The sequence below is a fragment of the Anser cygnoides genome, chromosome 7, assembly GCF_040182565.1.
Source record: "Anser cygnoides isolate HZ-2024a breed goose chromosome 7, Taihu_goose_T2T_genome, whole genome shotgun sequence".
In the NCBI taxonomy this organism is placed as follows: Eukaryota; Metazoa; Chordata; class Aves; order Anseriformes; family Anatidae; genus Anser; species Anser cygnoides.
In genome coordinates, this window is record NC_089879.1 from 31,288,879 (window position 1) to 31,311,865 (window position 22,987).

Here is a 22,987-nt window from a genome sequence, read left to right on the forward strand (position 1 = left end):
TACTATTTAGAGGAGCTGCGCTAATGCAAGTGGTCTAGGATGGGATCCCTGCTTAGATCCCTTTGCTAGTGCAGAGTCTGTTTTTTTTCAGCTCCAAACTAAATTGATTTGCTTCATCATTAAAGTGAATATTTTGGCAAATGCCAAGTAATCCAGAAACACCACTGAGATGGTTCTACTAGTTTTTGTTGATTTTTTTTCTTTTTTTTTCTTCTTTATGACATGGGATTGCAAACATTATTTAGCTGCAAGTGTCAAGGTGTACTCACTGTTTCACCAAAAGGTGCAGCCTGAAAATAAATGATTAGGTGTTTATCTTGGTTTTCATTAAAATACAGGAATCTTTCTCTTCCCTGCTTTGAAAAAGAAAAGAAGGAGAGAAAAAAGCCTGAAGATGAAACTGGTACCGCATTATAGGCTTAGACAGTGAAAAGCAAATAACAATATTTTTTGAAATCTCATTTTGTTTTGCTTTCTGCACATTGAGATTGCCTCAGAGAATTACTATCTACATAGACAACTTTCCAGCTTCAAGTAAGAGCTAAGGAAGTAACATGGATTAACACGATGGTGACAAATCACTACTCTTTTTGGCATTGGATCTACTCTGTTGAGTTCACTGAATCACAAAATTGAGTTCGGTGACTGTAAATCTGGTATTGTTTATAACCACTAGTAATTTTATTGTCTTGTTAGAAGTACACTGTAATCAAAGAATGAGTTATTTGATGTGAGTAGAAAGCAATAAGAACAGATGAAATGATAGGTGTGAAATGGAAACAGTGTGCTTGGCATATATGCAATAGGAAAGTGCTTATTGTCTGTTAACCCAGGCTTAACACGTGCAGTGAGTGGAAATTAGAAGTCAAATGAGACATGGACACGAGAACAAAAAAGAGCAGACAGAAAATGAAGGAAAAGGGTTTATGATCTAAAGAAAGCAAATATTTTTTTAATGCTAGTTTCTAATGTCCTGACTATAGGTTTGTTGAAGCTGGTGATGCTTTAATGGAATACTTGATGGAATTCATTCTTTAATGATGATTACTTTTTAATCAACCCAAATAGTACTCAGTTATTCAGTATTATGGATCTATTGAATAGAATGTGAACCCATTTCCAGTGAGACAATCCCCAACATTTTTTGCTTTAAATGACCATAACTGACTGAAAACAGTCTGTTCTCCTTTAAAAATGCATGAAATGAATTTCTCCTGTGAACCTATGATTTATTTTAGGCTGTGTAATGGATTATGAAGAAATTGAACACTGACTTCAGTTCCAAATTAATTTACCCTACTGATGATGTGTAGGCACTCATGATCTCAGAGAAGCTATGACCCTGACGAAATTTTATGTGGGTAGAAAGGACATTTAGAAGAAAATTCTGAATGATACTTCTGCTTTTTTTTTCCTTCATATAATTAACAATAGCCTTACATCAAAAGAGTGAAATATTGATCCAAAAGGGAGAAGAAAATAAAGGAGGTAATTTTGAGTTTTGATGCCAGCTCTTCAAAATTATGAGTGTCATCTCTGAGGGCAGAAGATGCACTTAACACCTGCAGATAGAGAGGATGGCTTTTACTTGGTTAACACCTTCATGTGTCATCAGGGGCTGGACTCTGCTAGTATGGAGCTAAGAACAGGAAAACACTAGCAAATCTGAAGTTGCATGTAGAGTGGCAGGGGCAGAATGATGTCTGCACATGTTCCAGCTCTTCAAGGAGTAAGGTGTGCCAGCCCCCACTGGGGCCGGCAGTTTTGAAGGTTTCCCTTCTAGCCTTGCCTAACATCCTGTTACTTGTTGCTCGGCTCCTCTTTGATGCTGAAGTAACCTCCCCATGTTTGCCATCCAGAGAAATTTCTTTCAGGTTTGTTAGACCTTCTAATTCTGCTGATTATTCGAGAAGCACAAGCAAAACTTTCCTAAAGTCTCTGTTAATCTGTTGTTAACCTGTAATATCAGTCAGGAGTGGGTGTATATAGCAATATATATAATGCCTTTATAAGCACAGAGAACTTTGAATAGGAAAAGGGAGTATCTTCCCTGGGATGCTAAAAATGTTTTGAGACTATTGGCAGCTCTCGTATATTCCATGGCATTGGTAAAACGGCAAACTTTTCTATAGCATTGCTGAGTTGGAAATAAAGAGTTGAGTTAACATTTTTCACAGGGGAAAAATGAATACCTAAGTCATCTAAAAGGGTAAAAATAGGGCATTTATATCATTTAGCTTCAAGGTGAAATATCTAAGGTGTGAAGCAATAGGGGGGACTGATTCCACCCTTTATTTTCATCTGTTTCAAAGTCAGGCCTTCAAAGTCCAGCATCCAAGACAGCTAAATGCTGTCTGTTGTTGGAAGAGAGAGGTAACTATCCCCAGATTATGATTGGTGTCACCTTTCTTAGATACTTACTTAAGATTTGGGTGAACCAGTCTTGGTAGTTTCTCTCTTTCTCCATTGACTAGAGAGAGTACACAGCTAGATTCAATAGGTACTTAACTGTTACGTGCCTTTGTTAGATGAGACAAAAAATATCTAATAGTTGCCAAAAGCTAAGAGGGTACATCATTCCTATTGGTACATAATGGATATGAAGAAAGAGACAAATCACAAAATCTGATGTAATGCAATTTATGTGATGAAAATCAGAAAATGGAACGAGAGCTATTTACATGGCGTAACACTTAAACATACACAACCACAAGGTCAAACCATATCTGCTGCTTCCTTTGTAACGTACATCTGAATGATTACAGGTATTGACTTTCCTCCTGCCAGAAAAATTCAGCAGTGAGGTTGCACATTCAGTCCTATATTTGCTGTAAGGTTCACTCCCAGCAAAGAAAGGCAATGATGGAGGAGGAAGAGGAGCAAGAAGATGAAGAAGAGAAAGCTGGGATTGCTGCTGCTAACCTTTCATAAGGATCGTCCTGGCCTCTGCCCACTCTGTTCTTCCATCTGTTGTCAGCAGGCCAATTGGAGGCAGCATTTCCTCTTCATTCTCTGCCATTTTGGCTATCTTTCGTAACTGAGTGAAAAGATCTCCCTCACTGAGACGACGAAAATTAATGACAACATCCAAAACAAAAAACTGCAAAAAAAAAAAAAAAAAGACAATTCAGAAGAACAGTCACAGATGTGTTGGACCATTACTGGTATAACACTTTGCCTTCACCTGGGTAGATGTTTTCAAGGTGCTGAAGTCCTGCCTGGAGAGCCAGGCCTGTGGACCACGGAGAGCAAAACCACCGGGGACTGGCCCAGGGCTCACCTCTGCTGGGTTTTTACAGCAGTGGCTATAGAGGACTTGCATGGTACATTGGACTCAAATAAAACATATGTTATTTGAATAAGCCTAAAAGCACATGAGGAGATAAAACCACAAAGTATGTAAATACTTTCCATGGTATTATTTGTTTAAAAATGGCCTACAGAACCTAGAGAACTTCCTATTGAGGTGAAGAACAGGACTTCCTGGAAAAGGGACTTGCTGGGATCTACCCCTTCGTTCAAAGAGGGCCTGTGGGTACACTACAGCTGCAGTGCTACACAACGTCAAGCTGGGTGATAAGGTCTTCTGCCCAGCCAATGTACTCTGCTGCTTGAGGGCACTTGCTGGTTGAGCCAAGCTTGCTCTAATGCTTCAGTATTTCTGCTTGCACCTGTGCTAACTTCTGCAGGTATAACTTAGTCCCCCTTACGTGGGAAGGTGGTTTATATGTCATGCATTGTGTGCCAATACTTGACTGTCAAGAGAAGAGCATTTCCAGCAAATGCACTCTAATAAGATTTTTTTCCGCTGTGGTTTCTCCTCTGCTTAATAAACATTTTTGTTTGAATAAGAAGTCAAATGAATTCTGCCACATTCCTCTTTTCTGCATCACTGTACTTAGAACACAATGTGGGCTAAGGACAAAAATGCTGCAGAAGCATCTTTTGGAAATATTGACAGCAAATCCTTGGTAAGCAGCAAGCTCATACATAGCACGCTAATTGTGTTTCTGAACAGTGATTTGATTAGGCTCTTCTTGAGTAAATTTAAACAAACTAAGAAATATAGAAAGGTATAAAAAAAGAACACCCATTTACCTGATTGTTACAAGCAACAATGATGTGCTCTGGTTCTGGCATTACACTGCTTTTCTGGGCCACAAGGGTATCTTTGGTATGTCCTGGAAGACGATAGGAAGAAAAGAGTCCATAGTATTGCTTCATACAGAGAGGATGACCAGACAGCTGTCCACGAGCAAAATCAACAGGTAAAGCATGGCTGGAGAGAGAGAAGAAGAAAAACAAAGCCAGAGAAAAAGAGGGGAGAGAGGGGGGAGAGAGAGAGAGAGAGAAAGGAAAAGAAATCTAATCTGTCCTTTGTTCTGTTACAATTAGATCAGGTACAACACAAATTGAATAATAAAACGAGATTACGGTATAAGGGAAATAGATGAATTCCCATACCAAAGTTAAATACATCATTCCTGGCAGCCTCATGCATATTCATTAAGCAATTGCATTATCATCTAGTGGGAAAGGAAAAAATAGCAGGTCACGAGCAGCTTTGCGATGTGCTTGGGAAGCCTGCCTAGAAGGGACCCCGGAAACTTGCCCGGACGGAAGCCAGCAGCAGCAGGAGGGCTGGAAAAGATGTAGCACCTTGAAAAAAAATAGCAATGGAATTCAGTGCAAATGACAGCAGCCCTGTTCTGTGCCGAGTGGTTAGAGTGGCGTGTGAGAAGGCATCCTCTCTGGACCCAAGGGCCGTGCCTGATGAACAGGAATGGCTGGGGCAACGCAGAGGTCATTTCTGTTTTCCAGAGGGCCTTGCTTATGTGCGAATCCTTACTTAGATCTATGGGGAAGTAAGTACCGAAAACCCATTCCCTTTTAATTGGAAGGCATATGGAAACAATGCTTCCTGAAAGGCTTCTTTAGTGGCAAGAAAAAAAAGTTATCGCAATTATGATTATGGATTGTAAAATATCCCACTGACACTGCAGCAGGAAATAATGGTATTGTCACTCAGGAGAGGCTACAGAGACCACAAGAGGAGGGAGATCTTGTGATGAAGAGGATTTCCCTCAGCAAAAAAGGACAAAGCTTCAAGCCTGCCAGAAAGGGACCAGGGCAAAGCAGCACACAAGGACGGTTACTGTCAAGCAGCTGGTACAGGGTAGCATTTTATGCTAGTTTAGCTTGTTTAACTGTCTCTTTAGGACTGCAGCAATTCTAAACCAGGGATATGCGCTTCAGTTCCTGGCTGTTGAAGTCTCTGTAGCGCTTATTTCCTTGTAGAGTTGCTTAACCTTTTTTTTGTTCCTCATCAGAAAATAGGATTATTAGTGTTCCCCTTCTCTCCTTTTGTATAATGCAGAAATTCTCTTGTATTTAACATGTTATTTAGCACACGAGTGTTAAAAAGTCTTAGAGAGCATCTATGATAATCAAAAATAGTGGATTAGCATGGTAGATTTAGATAAAACAATCTGTAATTGCAGCAGTTAGGAAAGGAATTATTAACTCTGACTGATGGGACCAAAAATTTTATACCAATTTAGGAGATGTCTAAGATCTTATGACTGTCTTACATTAGCAAGTTTGGCATGCTTTGAAATATTTATTCCTGGCAATTGTATGGAATAACTGCACAGTTAAAACTAAACACTTGGATTTGGGCTGGGATGTGCGCATCTGCATGTGGGATGGCCCAGGAGAAGCTAGCAGCACACTCGCTGGTGAAAGTCCTTAGCAGCAACAAGGAACCGAAGATGGTACAATTAGAGTGTCCTCATAATTATAAAGGAGGGCTGATAAGCAAACAGTAATCATAATACGACAGCGCTCTACTGAGGACTTAAATGATTATTGATCTAAGGCAAGCAAATCTGATCACAGGAGTCTTTGGCTCTAGAGTAGTAAGGCCAAAATAATAATTTAAATTATCCTTTGGTTGAGTAATGTGGTTTCTTATCTCATCTCAGATGCTGTTATATAAAGATGCAATGAACTACATTAGTATGCAACAGTACTTCATAGCACATCAGTGCTGGCCTATGGCGTATCTTGTACAAAGGCACTTCTTAAAAAAGTACTACTTCTATACTTTCTGAGTAGCTGTCAGATTTTGGAAGTGAAAAATCAAACATATCTTTCCCTTTTTTCCTGTTTTTTTTTTTTTTAATTTTTATTTTTTTAATCTGATTCATAAAAGATAGGGACGATGTTGTTTAAACATGGATTTTGCTTTCTGCATCCAAATAAGCATTGGTTACAGCATATCACATAGGCCTGTTGTACTTCCAGCCAGGAAAATGATCCCTTCTCCACTGTGGTGCGGTGTCTGCTGTGCTTGGCTTGCCACTATTTCTGTTCTTCAGGGAGCAGTGACTTCAGCAGTTAAGTTGGAACACACTGGGTGAGGCTAGGTGATGCTTTGTAAAATGCTGTTATGGGCTACCTCATGTCTTAAAAAAGAATGGATTCCCATCCTGAGTTTATATACAGAAAGTAACAATGGAATATGCAACCTGTTTGTTTTTATTACCCACTGAATCAGACTGTTCGTGGCAAGGCTTCCTTCTTCTGGTGGGATGCGTTATTTTTCTTTTGGTGAGGGTGCAGGGGGCTGATGTTCTACATGGAGGGTGCCGTACCCGGTGGGTACGGCACTCCAGCAGGTGGCTGGTACCCAGGTAGGGGTGCGGGCTGCATTCCTGCACTGCTGCTCTTTCGGTCTGGGGAGCATGGCCCTCCTGGCGTGCTCTCAGTAGCTCTGTTAGGAAGATTGTGTGTGTCCTTTGGGCTGCACTGCACAAGTGCAAGTGATGACTGCCAGGCATCAAAAAGCATCCTTCCCCAAGCCATTAGACTGCAGTAATAAAGCGGAAAGCACATAAAAAATTGCTGAAGCAGCCGTGCTGGAGCCCCAGCCCTTCCAAATGTTGGAGAGGTGGGACACAGCCTGACTTTGGGCATGTTAAAGCACCCTTGAATCAGAAGCCCTATAGAGCAGGGCTCCACAGCAACTCTCCTTCCAAGTTACTTACGTGTCTAGTAAAGTTTTATAGTCTTGCACGCCCGAAATAAGATTGGCAGCAAACCTGCGAGTAACAGACAGAAGTGACATCAGTCTTTTGTCATTCAGCAATGCTGGACTGTTTTCGAGAGAGAGGAGAGCCCGAATGATTGATAACACAGCAAACGGAGAGAAAGTCGTCTGGCTTGGCAAGAAGAGTCCCCTGCCTACACCCAAATCCTAAATTAATTCACGTCAAGAGAAATATGAAATCCTAGAGATGGGCCCTTCAAATGGTTAAACTGCTAGAGTAGGAAGCCTGAAAGCATTTATTCAGAGAATGGGAGCAGAGGCTGAATATTTAATAGAATCCTTACCATGGGTTTCAATATCAATACTCATAAGCTGTCCAATTTATTAGAGTGCTTCCTGTCCTAAGCAGATATTCTTTCTGCAGGGCTGCAGACAGGTGTACTATTTCCTGACACTGCCCATTCACATTGTGTCTGAATGGGAGGCTCTGAGAGAAATATTTCCATGTTAAAGCATGTGCATTAGCAAATGCAAAGCTGAGGTTTTTAGAAAGCTGTGTGCACAATAAATTCAGGCAGTAATGAATGGAAGCATTTATAGTTATGTTTAAAGTAAAGTAAAGAGATACATTGGCTGTCTATGCAAAATGTTAAAATAACATATCGGCTTTGAGGTTCTGGCTGGTTTATAATAGCATAAATTCATATGCAGTTAATTCTTCCAGTAATGAGCAGCTAGAGAGTGCTAAAAGCAAAGAGGAAAATTGCATTATATGAAAGTAGATTTGATCTGGTTTACTGTTTAAAAGGATAAAATGTTTTGGCAAAGGCTGAAAAATGGAATCCTGTTTTAGGGGTTTCTGGAGAGGTATATTCTGTGCCTGGCGACTCCGCTATCTTTCCACTTTTGAAATGACTGTAATTGCCCATAACAGTTCAAAGGAGAAAGGTCAGTTCAGGAGCTGGGAAAGACGGGCCTGAAGGAAGCCGTGTTCCTGAGGAGGAATGATTTCTGAATTCTTGTTCTTAGATCCCCTGTGTTTCTGTGTTTCCTTTTGAGCACTTGGAAAGGACAATTTAATACCAATACGGCCTTTCCAGTTTGCAGGGTAAGTGTCATAATGATGGCATGTTACAGATTATTTTCCTTTAAAGAACATGTCAGAAATTAGTGTTTCTTTTTCCCATCAAAAAAAGGTTTATTTGAATTATACAGTGTAACACTTTGCATATATTCCTTTTTTTTAAAAAAAAAAAAAAAGATAAATGCCATGACATTTTTTTTCATGCAATAAATGCAACAGTAATGACACTTATTTCTGAATCACTGTATGAGTAACTCCAGTTCTTCTGGGAAATCATTTAATAGTTACAGCCCTTATTTTTCAGTGAAAGTTGATTGTCTCTTTGCAAAAGCAGTGTATTTAAAATATCCTTTCATTCAGTGAAAGATGCAAACTTTTAGTACGTTACCTTAGCTGGTCATTTACATCCTTGAAATACTGATGAGCAAAAATAATTGCTGGGCTGGAATTGACTGGGAGAGGCAGCCGGTTGTTGAGGTACATGTCATCCAGCCAGTAGTTAAACACCTGAGGGAGGGAAGGGGACAAAACACGGTCTTAGAGCTAGGAGCGACACGCAGAACAGCAGTCAGGGTGGGGGGTGCTTGGTGCCCCCGGTGTCAGGCATGGGCTCTGATTAATGGAGCCGCTGAGCATTTTCAGTCTGGGCTCTGTGACCTCAGCTCAGCTGAAATCAGCCGCAATTCCATAATCCCATTTTCAATCAATGGCAATTTACAGCATGTTCCATTAAAAACCAAACAGGCCCTGTATTGTGGTGGTTTTGGTATTTTGTTGTTTGCTTCCCTCTACGAGAAAAAGATCTTGGAGTACAACATTCTAGCTGCTGACTCCTGCATAGTGACTGGGACATATTGAAGAGGCAGACAGAATTTTGCTTAGCAGTGGCTTTCCTCAAGGGGCTACAAATATTTGTCAACAATGCCAAGATGCTCTGTTGTTAGCCGTCAGATACCATCCTGAAAAAGGCAGAGTGAGAAAAGAATTTTCTGAGCCTAATGGCTTGGTCCTGGAGATACTGGCACGTGAATAGGGCCCCTGGAGAATTTCCTCTGTGTCCACTGACACAAATGCAAATTACCAGTGCTTGACCCAGACAGACAGACTATATTTCTAATCATTTTTATCAAAAACACAGAGGTATGGTAGTGGTATTCTTTATGTCTGAGCAGGGCTTAAAGAATTGTTGTTTGGAAAATGGAGGACTTCCTTAAACGATGAAATGATCTGTCTGAGTTTAGTGGGCATGTTTTGCATATAGTAACTATACACAACAATGAAATTATGCAAAAATAATTATGAATGCATGCATCAGTAGAAAAAGCTTTCCTCTGAGATACTTCATTGCTGTTAGAACAGATGCTTCCCCCACAGTCTCAGGAGTCTTCAGGAGAACAGACCAGAGCTGTACCCCGTCAAGTAAAATTCCCGGTAAAAAAAAAAAAAATTAAATTTATTTTAAGAATCAGGTTTTTGTTTTTAATAACCAGTATTTAAAGCTGAGATGTTTCAGAAAATGCTTGTATGTCCTTCCTCTGAAGGTTTCATGCTCTAAGTGGTTAAATGAAGAGTTTTCTCTTGGCATTAACAGGAATGCCATTTAAGAAATGGTTAAGTTAGCCACCAAAACCATGAAGTTCTATGATCTGAATAACAAAAGCAGATTGGGCATTATTTAGTGGAGCCCTCAGGCAACAAGTAGAAGAGAAACTAAGCAATGCCAGCACTGTAGCCTTTTTTTCTGACTATGGAAACAATTTGATAGAGTATTCTAGTGGATCACACAACTGACAAGTTAAGGAAAAATAACACTTCACTGACATCAGTAGCAAGCCTACAGGATGTCACTGAGTCTATGAAACCATTGAGTGGCTCTTTCCCTTGCTGGGGTGGAAGGACTTCAATAAAATCAGTGTTTCTAGTTTCCAGTTGCCATATTCTTACATGGTGAATGCAGGCAGGATGAGCTGTGACTTTGTGGAAGTTTGAAATCTATTTTATCTATAGCTTATTTAATTTTCCTGTCTTGGAAAGGAGAAACCTAGACTTTTTTAAAGGCTGAGGTCTCAGCATTGCCTGTGTGCTATATATATGTATGTGTGTGCATATTCTACCAAGAAGGTACTTTGGAGTAACTACATTAGTACACCATGACAATGAATGTCAAAGAGCAGTCTTATTTTAAACAGGAATTCCTATCTCAAAGTATTCCATTCCAGAATGATTTGACAAGAACAGAGCTTTGGCTAGATGGGTGTACAGTATACTTCTTATAGCCCTATCAGATTTCATTTTTAATTTGAATAAAAAATCTTATTGAGTCTAACTGTCATTGAAGAGAAAAGCTGAAATTACATCCCAAAAGGATGTCCTACAGTCCTACAGGTAGCACTTACATCTGGGTCCTGAAATGCATGAATTCCCTCATGTATCTCAACAAACTGTTGACCTGAAAATGTAATAATGACGTGGATTTTGACACTGTTTGCAAATTCTAGCCTAATATGTCTGAAATATTCGTTCCCTTTGGTAGAACCTGACGTGATTCCTGTTTTGCAGAGACCTGTTGAAAGAAAGCAGTGATCATATATAGAACATTGCAGATAGTTTGTAAAAGAGCATCTTCCAATACAGCAATTATTTTTCTAATCTGTATTTTCTTACCCAGTTTGTTGTCTTTTCCCTTCTTTCCTCGAGGATTTGCTGTAACGATTCTCCCAGGCCTCCTGCAATCCCAAACTGTTCCACAATGCCCTTGGTCTTTCTAAATTGCTCTTCTGGCACCAAGTGTTTCATGCACTGTAGGTACATGCGTAAGGTCTGTTGCAGTGGTGGAACCGGAAGTTTTGGCACAACCTAATCATAAAAAAAGATTAGTAAGCAACTCTGCTTGTTCCCAAAATGTCCTGTTTTGTTGTTGTTAGATAGGCAGGGTGGATGTTGATACGCAGTTGGGTTGGCCCCAGCTGGCACAAAACCACCACACAGTTGCTTGCTCACTTCCCCCAACAGGAGAAGTGAGAAGAAAAGGGGAAAAAAAAAAGTGAGGAGAAAGAGGGAAAAAAAAAAAAGTGATGCGAAGGCAATCACTCACTACCTTCCACAAACAGACATGCCCAGCCAGTCTCCAAGCAATAGCTACCCAGCCCAAAACTGCTGAGCATGACATTATAAGGTATGGGATATCCCTTTGGTCAGCTGTCCTGGCAGTGTCCCTCCCAGCTCCTTGTGCACCTTGATGCTGTGCAAGTACTGCTCAGCAACAGCCAAAACAGTGGTGCGTTATCAGCAGTTTATCAGTCAGAAATCCAAAGCACAGTGCCCTATGGGCTGCTGTGGAAAAAAGTAACTCCATCCCAGGCATACCTGGTACAGCAGCATTTTGTAGCAGTAGTAGTATTTGGTTTGTAGTAGTAGTATATGGACTTGACACTGATTTTGAGATCTGCAAGTGCAGGCCAATGTATATCAAAATGGCTCTGTGGGCTGAAACCAGTGCCTGCCTAGCCCAGCAGTTTCTGCTAGCAGTCAGTAACAAATACTTTGGGAAATGGAGAGGAATCAGGGGAGGCCCAGCCTACTTATATAGGCTCTTGCACTACCCCACAAGCAGTGGGTTAGAACAAACTGGAGGCTTTGTTAGGACTGTTGCATTTAATAGCTGTGATAGTCCTGTTGCTGACGAATATATTGCATCCCTTTTTGAATCCACTTATTCTGTTTTAGCAGTTGAGATGACTGATCACTGCAAATGTAATTGTGTGACTTCAGTGGAGTTTCGTTAGGTCATAAAGTGCCTGGATTTTAGGCCATAGTATGCAGCTGTACGAAATCCTGAAGTGGTGCTGCCTCTCCAGTAGCTCTATTTATAGGCCTTTGGCCAATGAAATTTTCAAATGGATATGACAAGAAACAGGTGGGAAAGAAAAAAAAGAATATTCCCCCCAAAAAAAGAGAATATTCCATAGTAAAAATTCTAGAAATCCTAGGACAAACAAACAAATTGGCATGACACAAGCATATATTCTGAACTAGACTTGGGAAAATCTTCAAATACATTCAAACATAATAAAATAATTCATTATGAGAAGGTACTTCATTAGTAAAGAATGTACTTAGCTTGTGATCAGTAAAACCCTGGGTTAATATTTGATAACATGATTGGTTATAAAATTGCAGAAATAGAAAATGTGCTGGTCTGCCTGTTTGTTAGCACTGACTACATACAAGAAGACCGTAATGAGAAACCTCAATAAATCTGAGTGTCACCCTGTCAAAACTCTGTTGTCGGTCAGCCTGAAACACTCCCGGAAAATGTGATAAAAAACATGTCTGTTAATACTTGCTTTATCCTTATCCTGTTTGCTAAAGGAAACCAATAGGATATGGGAAGAAAACATGTTCATGCTGTCCAGACAATTGACCTTCCTTTTTTTTTTTTTAATGTAAAATTAAGCAAGTGAAGTGTAATTAGTCATTTAAAAGCCAGAGGAATTATGGAGGCACTGGGAAAATCAGGCAATGAAGTAATCCATGAAGGACTGGGAAATTGCAAGAGGGTCTGATGCTCTAAGCACGGATCCTCATGGAGGTGGACGTGTCTCCCAGTTGAGAAAGAATAGTGAGTGTGGACCATAAACTTTTGGAGAGTCTGTTCCTTTTATTAGATATTTGCCTGTCTCCTTAAACAGGTGAAGTTCAGCTTTTTTCACTTGCACTTGATGTAACAGACATTCATTTTCAGAAGGTTGTATGACCACAGCATGATTTCGTTCAGAAGAGATGCCTGGCAGTCACCTAGTCCCACCTGCTGCTCAGAGCAAGGCTAGCTGCAGACTCCTTTGCCAGTCCATGCAGGGAGGGAGCAGGATGGAGGAAGGGCTCCGAACAGACAGCAGGGAGTGGGTGTCCTCTGAGCTGAAATCCCCGCACTGCCTTGTGACAGACACAGGAAAGTCAGTGCTGCGCTGCATTTCCCTATCTAGAAACTGAGGATGACAGATACTCATAAACAGTGTCATTGGATTACCCATTACTAACGGAGATGCAAATCCAGTTCAGCCTTTAATACTCCCTGGATCTCAGAAATAAAAGAATGGTAATTCTTCAGTTTCAAGCTGTATTTAGTCAGGACTCTGTTCTGTCACTGATTTTGTGGCTAGAAAAAATAAATGTGCCAAATTTCTTTTTGATACTCGAGTTTGCCCTGTCCTTTCTGGATAAGGTTATTGTACATTTTCATGAGTCTGCTTAAGGAAAAAAGCTTTAAACACAAAGGGATTTAAATGACTAATGATAAGCATAAACATCCGGCATCTTTTAAACCCACTTGCAAATGAATCATATGTGATAGTTTCATAGTTTTGTACTGTTAAGAAATAACTATATGCCATCTCTGCCCATGTAGTAATGCATATGTTTGTTATATTGCAATATTTCACTTGGGATGCTGGGAGGAGGACTGTATGTGGATATGGGAAGCACTAATATTAGTTCCTGAGTATAAACTGCTGCAGGTTAAGTAGTGTTCCCTGAAATAAAGAAAACAGCTCTAGAACAGAGCTTGGTTTACAATTATTAAATTAATTTACATTAATTTACAGCATTAGTCTTACTGACAGCTGTTAAAGTAATCCATCTTGAACCTACTTTTTCTTTTTTTTTTCTTTTTCTTTTCCTGAAAACAGTCACTTACTGTCTCATCTTTACTGGACGAATCTTTCTCCTTCTTCTGCATGTTTTTTTCTAGGACAGGCATTCCTGCATTTCTTTTGATATTTTTTGTAGAGGACAAAAATTGAAGTCACTTGGGGGCACTTACAGAGCCTCACGCCTCAGTTCTGGAAATAGAAAAGATTTAAAGTCCAGTCAGTACCCATTATTTATAATCAAAATGTTCATGGGAAGTATTCCCTGCGCAAGCATACACAGAAGCTTCAGAATGCAAAACTGAAGAGAAATAGAAGTACAAGATTCAAAGCTAGCTGATCTGAGCCCTGTGGAGATTGCTCTGACAGTCTGTTTGTCCCATTTTGCTATAAATTTATTTCTCCAAAACTATCTGATGCGCATAAACAGTCCCTTCTCAGCGAGCATTATTTTCTCACTCTTATCTACTTTGCAATGCATTGTGTCATGATCTGCACACTTTGTATTACTGTTAGACATTAGCTGGAGGAGAGAGGTGGCTGTTCTGTGAATATACTTGTGTCAGCACAAGTAGCCATGAGGTTGCAGTTAACTATCTACAGATCTTATATGTCCTCCCTTTACCATTTTATCTGAAAGCACTGCAGTCTTTAAATGTATTGATCCACTGACACAGTGAGGTGCTGTCACCTTCGTGTTAGGGACGTGGAAGCAGTAGAAAGGGGCTCGATGGAGATGTGCCTTTCCCTCTGCAGGCTGGAAGCTCACAGGGTGTGGGTGCTTCAGGGCATAGCTCCTGGGCTGCAGGAGGGCTGGGAAAAGTGGCATACGCTGTGTTTGAGACGCTCCGACCAGCAGCCTTTCCAAATAGCATCTACTTATCCAGGGAGATGGCTTATCCTGACACAAGTCGCAGAAGTCATCTGTGACAGAGCAAATACTTCTGCGCGTGTCTCTCTGGTATTGTGCTTATCTCAGTTTTCAGCTCTAAAGATGCCTCTTACTCATTTTCTGTACAAGAATAAGCTATACCAAGACATATTTCTTTTCACATAATAGTGCCCACACCAAGCCGTTGTCCTTCAGTTACAGTGGTACGGTTAAAGCAGCAGTAGTTCTGTGTGTGCAGACAGGTCTTGACAGATCACAGGAGTTTCCTTTTAATTACTTTGTACTGTGGGTAAGCAAAATATAAAAGAAAGCATCTGTTGACTAAATAGAAAAAGTCATATTTTCTTTCTGAAACCCTTGGGACTACAAATTAAGGGCACCTGAATTACTTCTACAGCAGCTTTTAAAAACATTTTGGATAAAATGTTCAGTGTGAAGTGAAATGAAGAGGTTTGGTTAGAGATGGGCAGGGAGGGCTTCGTGTTATTCCTCTCCTGAGGAACTGGCTTGGTGATTGCAGTCTTGTACAACTTGTACACTGTCACTGACACCCTGTGTTGATCCTGTCCTGCACTGCCAGTGGGGCCATGTGCCGTGAAGTAGGTTGTGTAAGGTTGAGAGATGTCCCTGGGGCACTGCAATGAGCCACACGGCAAACTCATGTTGATCTGTCATCTGCTCAGGATTTCAACCCAGGTGAGAGACGATTTCCCTTGCTGAAAGGCCACATTAACCCGCTGCACTGCTCCACTCCCTCTCGTGTGCTACATGAGTCTCATCACATAGCAGCGCACTCTACTCCTAACAACACAGGTTCAAAGCTCTGCAAATAATGGACACGTCCTGCAGCTCTTGGAAGACGGTGGCTTGCTCACTTGTAGCTGTGCTGGCTTCAGCTCCCCCCCAGCGTTCAAATACCAAGCAGCCATTTTGTCTTCAGAGACCCTATTTTCCCCTAGAGGAAAACCTTGCTTTGCTGTTCTCCTCACTGGGACTTCTGTTCTTTCTTTGCTGATGTTGTTTGTCAAACTGCAGTAAATACCACACAAACTCCAGGTCCATACTGGAGTCCATGGGAAGTATTGCTATAACAGACTGACATATTTGTAAAATGAGTATGATAAAGAGTTTGGTGGTGATAGAGCAAACTGTACTTTCCTCTGTCGTGTGGATGAACTGAGGCTTTGTCTCTGGTTTGGCAGCTGCCGGCTTAGCATCACACCCAATCCGATATTTGCTTAATATTGAACAAGGAAAACTGACACGAGAGAAAATCCTGCAGAAATGCACGATAACTTCAAAGTTGCTCACTCAGATAGTTGTGAGGTGCAGTGTCAAAGTTATTAAGCAAAAGAAAAAAATAATCCTAGCTGTTTTTATTTACAGCTAGCTTAGCTGGCAGGCCAGGGTGAGCGGCTTAGCGGGACGGCTGCGAGTCACGGCAGGCTGGGGAGCCGGTGGCTTTCCCCGCAGCTCCCAGCAGCAGCTCAAATCCGCAACGAAAGGCACTGATCCCCCGGGTAGCTGACAGCAGACAGGCACTGCTGTAAGCACTGTGCTTATATACACGGAGTTCTCCGTGCGGTCGGACCCGGAGGCAGCCTGCCGTACCTCGCACCGGGGCGTTACGCTCCCCCCTGTGCCGGTGCTTGCCCCGGGCGGTGTCAGGGAGCCCCGCTCAAAGTTCCGGGGACCAACCCTCAAAGTTCAGGGGCGCACAGGCGGGGTCGGGCCCCACGCAGCCCGCTGCTGCCGCCAGGAACCCCCGCGGCTCGCAGCCGCCACGGGAGCACGGGGAGCGCTCCCGGCACGGCAGCCCCGGGCACCGCCGGCCCTTCCCTCGCGGTGCTCCCGGGGAGGGCACCGAGCCCCCGCGGTCCCCCCGTCCCCCCGCCCGGCTCTGGCCGTCGGGGCCGCGCCGCCCGCCCCTACCTGCTGCTGCTGCTCGGGGCGCTCCGCGGCGGCTCCGGCCGGGGTACCGCCACCTCCTCGGCGGCCGGGTCCCCTCTGGGCGAGGGCGAGCGGAGCGCGGCGCGTCCCCGCCGCCGCCTGGCTCCTCCCCGCCCCCGGCACCGCCCGGCCCGGCCCGGCCCGGCCCTGCCCTGCCCACCCCTCCCGCTGCGCGCAACAGGCTCGCCGCCCGCCCCAAGCACCGCCGGGGGCAGCCGAGAAGCTCCCCGCAGGCGGCAGGGGGAGCTCCGGGGGCCCGCAGCTCCCCGCGGCACGGGCTGCCCACGGGGGGCATCGCCAGCGTCGGGCCCGGCCCAGGGCCGTGCGGCACCGCCCGGCTTGCAGCGCACCGCGAAGCGGGAGGCTGCGGGTTAGGGGAACGGGGCTCGGCTCCGTTGCCCTCGGCCAGCCCCGCCGTGTCAAGGCGCCGCCGCGCTGTTCTCGGGAGCTCTGCGCCCCGGGAGCGGCGGCGCGGCCGCCCCGACGGGAGCTGCGGGGCTGCGCGTCCCGGGCGGCTCGGCGGCAGCTCCTCCGCCGCGCCCGGCTCCCCGGGGACGGCTGAAAGCCCTTCAGCAGTTGCCGCGGCTGTTCGTGTCCGTGCTTTGCTTCTCTCGACAATTAAGTCTTTTATTTCGTTTCCTAACGAGGTAGGAATTAAAATAAACGATTTTGGTTTATTTCGAGAGAAATTTGCAGAGCAAAACACGCGCCCAGGTTCCGTTGCGGATGGATCGAAGGCTTCCACTTTTGGCGACCGTTTGCCCAAGCCCTTCTCCCCGCTTTTCTTTGTTTTCTTTAACCTCCACCGGCTGCGCTGGGCGCGTTCAGTGCGATCGCGGCAGCGTTCAGCACCACGAAAAGCGTTTTGCGGTTCTGCATTGCTAGCTGCTGGCAGTGTGACCTGCGGAACGTTTGCAATTCATGATCGGGAAAACTAAAATTAAATTCGTGTGAGAGTACGAGTTTTGTGAGTAACGAGTGTGAGGGGCCGTTTTTAGGCGACGGCCAGCGTGTTGGCAGTGCAATGTTGTTTGCTCGGCCCCGTTAACGTATGTTTTAAAGAATGAACGAGAGCATTTCCTACGGGGCTTTCCTGCTGGGCAGTTTGGTACCCGATGCGATCGGTGTTAGGAGGAATTGTTACCGTAGGGGTTACACTGAGTAAAACCAAGCTCCCTCCCTCGAGCAGCCCACAACAACGAAACAAAGACAATCGATCCCCTTCAGTTCCATTTATTCAGGTTCTATTATTCTTGTAGTTCGGACTTCAACATAATACAGCATATTGCACTTACCGGAGAGCAGCACAAGAGAGAAAAAAAAAAGTACAATACTTCAGTTTATTCCCAAGGAAGAGCAAGACATTGTGATAGTTGTTGCTCTTCTTAAATATATGAAACCAACTGAAAATCTAAGTATATGTACACCAGATTTATTAAGTCCCTGAATACACCATTTGAAATTTTACACAGACTTTTTTGCTTTTCTATTTTTTTTTTTACAGATATACATTATGTCACACAGTTTCAGCTCGAGAAAACTTTGCACAATTATATCCCAGCTACGAGGCTGGTTTTTGTTTGTTGTTGTTGTTGTTATTTTTTTTTGTTTGTTTGTTTTGGAAGGACCCCCCCTAGATTTAGGCCAATGATCACCCTGATAATTTTCTTCAGGATTGCCCCCCCAGACACACCTTGCCAGAATGCTGAAGGAAATACCGATTAAAATAAGTCTAGAAGAAGAAAGCCATTACATCATGACAAAGGTTAAACTGTATATATTGCACATCGGTACAGAAACAGAATGCAGTAATACTCTCATCCCCCTCCTTTCCCCTCTCCCACGCGTCCCTCCTTGTTCCCAGGTTGCGTGGGAGAACCTAACTGTACTCGTAATCTGACGAGTCCTCCTCAGACACCCCTGCCAGGTCTCTGTGGTAAGAGTCCGTGCCATTCTCCTCTGTCTCACCCACTGGCCGAAGGCTTTTGCCCACGCCTTTGCGCTCCTCCATTTTGATGGTGTCGTAGAGTCCCTTAGGTCCTTCTTCAAGGAGGATGTTCCTCTCCGAGTGAGAGGGTTTCATTTGGCAGACGTTTTTGAGGAAGAGGAGGACAGGGGCGTAGAGCACGTTGGCAAGCCCCATTCCCAGGTTGAGCTGCGCGAAGCCCATGGTGTGCACGATCTGGCCGGCCACGATGGGCCCCAGGGCGTACGCCACGGAGTAGGAGATGTCCGCAATGGCGTAGACGCTGCCGTAGACAGAGACGTGGCGCACGTCCACCAGGAAGGCCAAGGTGGGCAGCAGGGCCGTGTCCACCAGTGCGATGCCGAAGCAGATGCCGCAGAGGGGAACGATGACCTGCCCGAAATTCCTGCAGGCGGGCACCAGGCAGGAGCTGGCGCCGATGATGGCCATGCCCAGGGCCCCGTAAAACCACTGGAGGTGCGGGTACGCGGCGGCCAGCCGGACGGTGACGTAGACGCCCAGCACGTGGGGGAAGAAGGCGGGCAGCCAGGTGAGGCCCACCTCCCACTCGCTGGCCCCCATCGACTCCTTCATCCAGTTGGCGATGGTGGGCTCCAGGAAGGCCAGGGGGATGTTGCAGGTGGTCAGCGCGCCCGCCACCACGGCGATGTAGGGGTCGACCATGAGGCGGTGGATCGGGGTGCCCACGGGCATGTTGGCCCGCGCCCCGGCGCCGCAGGGCGGCTCGACGGCGAGCAGCAGCAGCCCGTCGAGCAGGCAGACGGCGGCCAGCACCAGGAAGGGCACCCGCTTGCCGGCGAACTGGTAGAGGACGCCGCCGAAGGGGGGCGCGGCCAGGCTGCCGAAGGAGATGCAGGCCAGCGCCGTGCCCAGGGCGCGGCTCCGCGCCGGCTCCTCCGAGTAGCGGTCGGCGATGAGCGCGATGCCGGCCGTGTCGGCGAAGGCCGAGCCCAGCCCCTGCAGGCTGCGCGCCGCGAACAGCGTCGCGTAGTTGGCCGCGAAGGCGAAGGTGAGCGTGGAGAGGAACATGACGGCCAGCCCGGCCAGCAGCGGCAACTCGTAGCCCACGCGGTCGATGAGGGTGCCGCTCAGCGGGTTCACCAGCAGCTGCAGCATGGCCTTGGAGGCGAACAGCACGCCGATCTGCACGTCCTCGTTGCCCCCCGTGGCCGGCGGGTACCGGGCGGGCAGCAGGCTCCGGTTGCCGCCGCCGCCGCCGCTCTCGTTGGCCCCCGCGGGCGCGGCCGGGCCGGCGGCGCCCCCTCCGCCGCGCATGGCCGCGATGTAGTCGGGGACGATGGGCACGATGACCATGTAGAGCATGTTGTCCAACAGCAGCGCCACGCACACCACCAGCAGCAGCAGCCGCCGCTGCCGCCGCGCCTCCCCCATGGCCGTGCCCAGCCGCCGCCGCCGCTCGCCCACCGCCTCCGAGAGCCGCGCCACGGCGGCCCGCGCCCGCCCCGCCGCCCCCGCCTCTGCCTCCGCCATCGCCGGCAGCGCCGCCCCGCCGCCGCCCGCAGGGGGCACGGCGGGGGGGGCCCTGCCGCCTCCTCCTCCTCCTCTTCTTCTTCCTCCTCCTCCTCCTCTTCTTCCTCCGCCGCCGCCCGAGCCGCCCGCCGCCGCCGCTCACCTCCCCGCGGCCGCCGCTAGCCCGCGCCGCCGCCGCCGCCGCTGCGAGGCGGCTCGGCGGGGCCGTCCCTCCATCACCACACTAATAAGCGCCGCGCACCGAAACCCCACCCGCGCCCCCCCGCCCGCCCGCCGCGCCCCGCCCCGCCGTGCGGCGCCCAGCGGCCGCGGGAAGGGGGCTGCGGGGCCGGCCGGCACGGGGGGGGCCTGCCCGCCCGCCCCCAGGGGTGCTCTCGCCGCCCCGACGGCGCGGCAGCACGGAGCCTCCGCGGGTCGGCGGCCGCCCGTCGACGGCTCGGCCCCTCCGACACCGTCCCGGGTCCCCGCGGCGCGGCAGGGGGCAGAGACCGAGGCCGTGCCCGTCCCGTGTAGCGCCCAGGCAGGCAGGCGGGCGGACAGACAGCCGAGACGAGCCGCCGGCCGCCGGGCCGTTACCGGCTCCCCGAGCTGTGCCCGGCCGGGGCCGCGGCTGGAAGCCCCGCGGGGCGGGCGGCATCGCTCAGCGCAGCGGCTTCGGTGTTGCTTCGTGGCTTCCCCACGAAGCAGAGGGGAAATTTCGTTACTCCCGTAACCGAGACGTTACACGTGGGCTGATCCAAGGGGGCTATCTGCCGAAGACTCTGTGAAATAACTGGATCTCCCAGCCCAGCGGTTCCTGGGTGGATGTGGAGTTCGGGCGCCTTCATTTGCTTGCGTAGCTGGGCTTCCGCAGCTGAAAGGGAGGTGATTTATCTGTCAGTTGCAGAGTCTTGCTCTGTTGCAAGAGAACTGTCTAGATGACCAGCAAGACTTTAAGACAGATCTCTGCATGGAGCGGCATACAGAATTGTGCTTACATATGAGTGGAGGCTTAAAGCACACTTCATAGTACCCCAGGACATCCACATTGTCGTTGCTATTGTTATTTCGTATTTGTTTATTGCCCGATGTAAAACTACAGAAATACACCACTGACAATAGGGACAGAGCTCTTGAGCTGGGACTCTGAAGGAGCCAGTATCCTAACGCTCCAAAAGTCTGCTTCAGAGTGAAGGAGCAGAGAGAACAGAAGAGTCTGACTGGAAGGGTGCTGAGCTGAAGGCCAGGGCTGCTGCGCTTGGCTGCATGGTTTAGGCTAATTGTCACCCTTGAAACTGATCTAGATGTGCAAAAATGTACCCAAACGCCCCAAAGCCCATCTTCCTCGGGTCTTTGAACAGAGCCTGGGGAGCAGCCCGAGAACATGTTTCTGCAGGGCACTGGCAGAGCAGCTCCTGGGATGACACGGAAACTCCTGACGGTTGTACCTCCTGTTTGGGATGGATGTCACGTTTGCAGTAAGTGGTAATGGGCTGGGGGCAGATGTGACTTTGGATCGTTGCTGTGCCGCAGTCAGGAGTATTGGAATCTTGGCTCTTGCTTGATGAGGCACTTTATTTGATTAAAGTTTCCCTTTTAATCAGAGATATGGCTATTTCCCGTCTCTAAAATGGAATCTGGCTCTGGGGGTCATGTCTGGATAATAAAGGGACTGTTTCTCTTGTCTCAGGGGAACTGATATCGAATTTATTACCATCAAGGGAAAGCAGAATTATACTTGTAAAATGTTGCATAATAAATTTAGCCTTCTTAGTAAATCAAATCAGTGGATACCCTTATCTACAAGAGATGCGTCATCACTACGTGAGGTTCTTTGACTAGATGGAACTAATGGGGAGGAAATGTACCTTCAAAGGTGGTCAGAGTTGATGGACTCACAGTAGATTAAAAAAAAGCAACAACAAAAAAAACTTCACCCTGGTGTTTGGCTTAGAAACTTATAATTATATTTGGGATGGGACTGCAGGGTGAAATGAGATGACTTTAAAAATTTTGTTCTTTTATCCCAAAGCATAGAAGATGTAATGCTTATTTGATTTGAGTGGAGGAACGTGAAGGAGGTGATGTAATTCATTCGTCCTCTGGTGCATAACAAGCAGTTTTGGAAAGCCACTTTTAATGTCAAGGAGAAGGAGAAGATTTTAGGTTTGTAGAAAGACCAGAGCTGACTGCACCAGGACTTCTTACTTTGTTCTAGACACTGTAGATGAAGGAATATGCAGGTCACGATAACTGCTTTACCATGTACAGGAATTTATTCTTGAGTCCCAAAAGGCCCAGAACCCAGGAAGGGAAATTATGTTTAGGATCTTCATGGTTTCAGAAACAACAGAAAATATATACCACATGTATAAGCATATAAACCTACAAGTCTGATGATGATATCAGTTAGAGTTGAACATGCAGGGAGAGGGGGATTTAAAACGACCAACTGGTCCCACTTCTAACACTCAGTTTAGCTTTAGAAGACAGATCTACCTATGTTGGGAACTTCGGAAAATGAGAAAGTTTTTTCTCCAAAAATCAAAATAAATGAGTACCGAAAGAGAAAAAATGGCTATATACAGTCTGTGCCTGCTTGTCCTGCTACCTATGGAATTGATAGTCCTTGCACTTTGGAATGACAGTTGTTTTTGATGCAGTAACAGGATGATTTTACAGAGAGAGAGAAGCAACAACTGCTATGATGCAGCCTGCTGTCAGCAATGGGCTTAAGTTAATTGGGTGTCCTTAAAAGTCTTCCTTCCACAGGAGAACAACTTTCTGATAGGAGGAGTCCAAACACAATGACTCAGAGAGTTAGAGTTCCTCATATCTGCAAAATATTAATTTTCTTAATAGCCCAAGTACTTAATGTTTGCAACAGAGAGCTTGTCCTCTTAAG

The 22,987-nt window shown here is 46.1% G+C and overlaps 2 protein-coding genes across 2 annotated transcripts in view; both read right to left on the bottom strand.

Moving 5' to 3' along the window:
- Positions 1–16,738, bottom strand: part of CHAT (choline O-acetyltransferase) — a 34,432-nt gene extending 17,694 nt beyond the window's left edge. The window contains exons 1-7 of the mRNA XM_048074822.2: positions 16,608–16,738; positions 13,831–13,975; positions 10,800–10,991; positions 8,524–8,642; positions 7,050–7,103; positions 4,099–4,279; positions 2,923–3,100 (exon numbers count right to left, since the gene is read on the bottom strand). Of these exons, the coding sequence (XP_047930779.2) occupies positions 2,923–3,100; positions 4,099–4,279; positions 7,050–7,103; positions 8,524–8,642; positions 10,800–10,991; positions 13,831–13,893 (787 nt within the window). The 5' untranslated portion in view covers positions 13,894–13,975; positions 16,608–16,738. The remainder of the gene's footprint in view (positions 1–2,922; positions 3,101–4,098; positions 4,280–7,049; positions 7,104–8,523; positions 8,643–10,799; positions 10,992–13,830; positions 13,976–16,607) is intronic.
- A 1,104-nt stretch (positions 16,739–17,842) lies between these two features.
- SLC18A3 (solute carrier family 18 member A3) lies at positions 17,843–20,206 on the bottom strand. The gene has a single exon (XM_013175225.3). It carries the CDS (start codon positions 20,101–20,103, stop codon positions 18,505–18,507), a length of 1,599 nt encoding a protein of 532 aa, XP_013030679.3. The 5' UTR covers positions 20,104–20,206; the 3' UTR covers positions 17,843–18,504.
- Positions 20,207–22,987: the final 2,781 nt, after the last annotated feature.

Bases quoted from the DNA above. Each gene is read 5' to 3' on its own strand.
- SLC18A3 (XM_013175225.3), bottom strand. From the start codon at position 20,103: ATGGCGGAGGCAGAGGCGGGGGCGGCGGGGCGGGCGCGGGCCGCCGTG.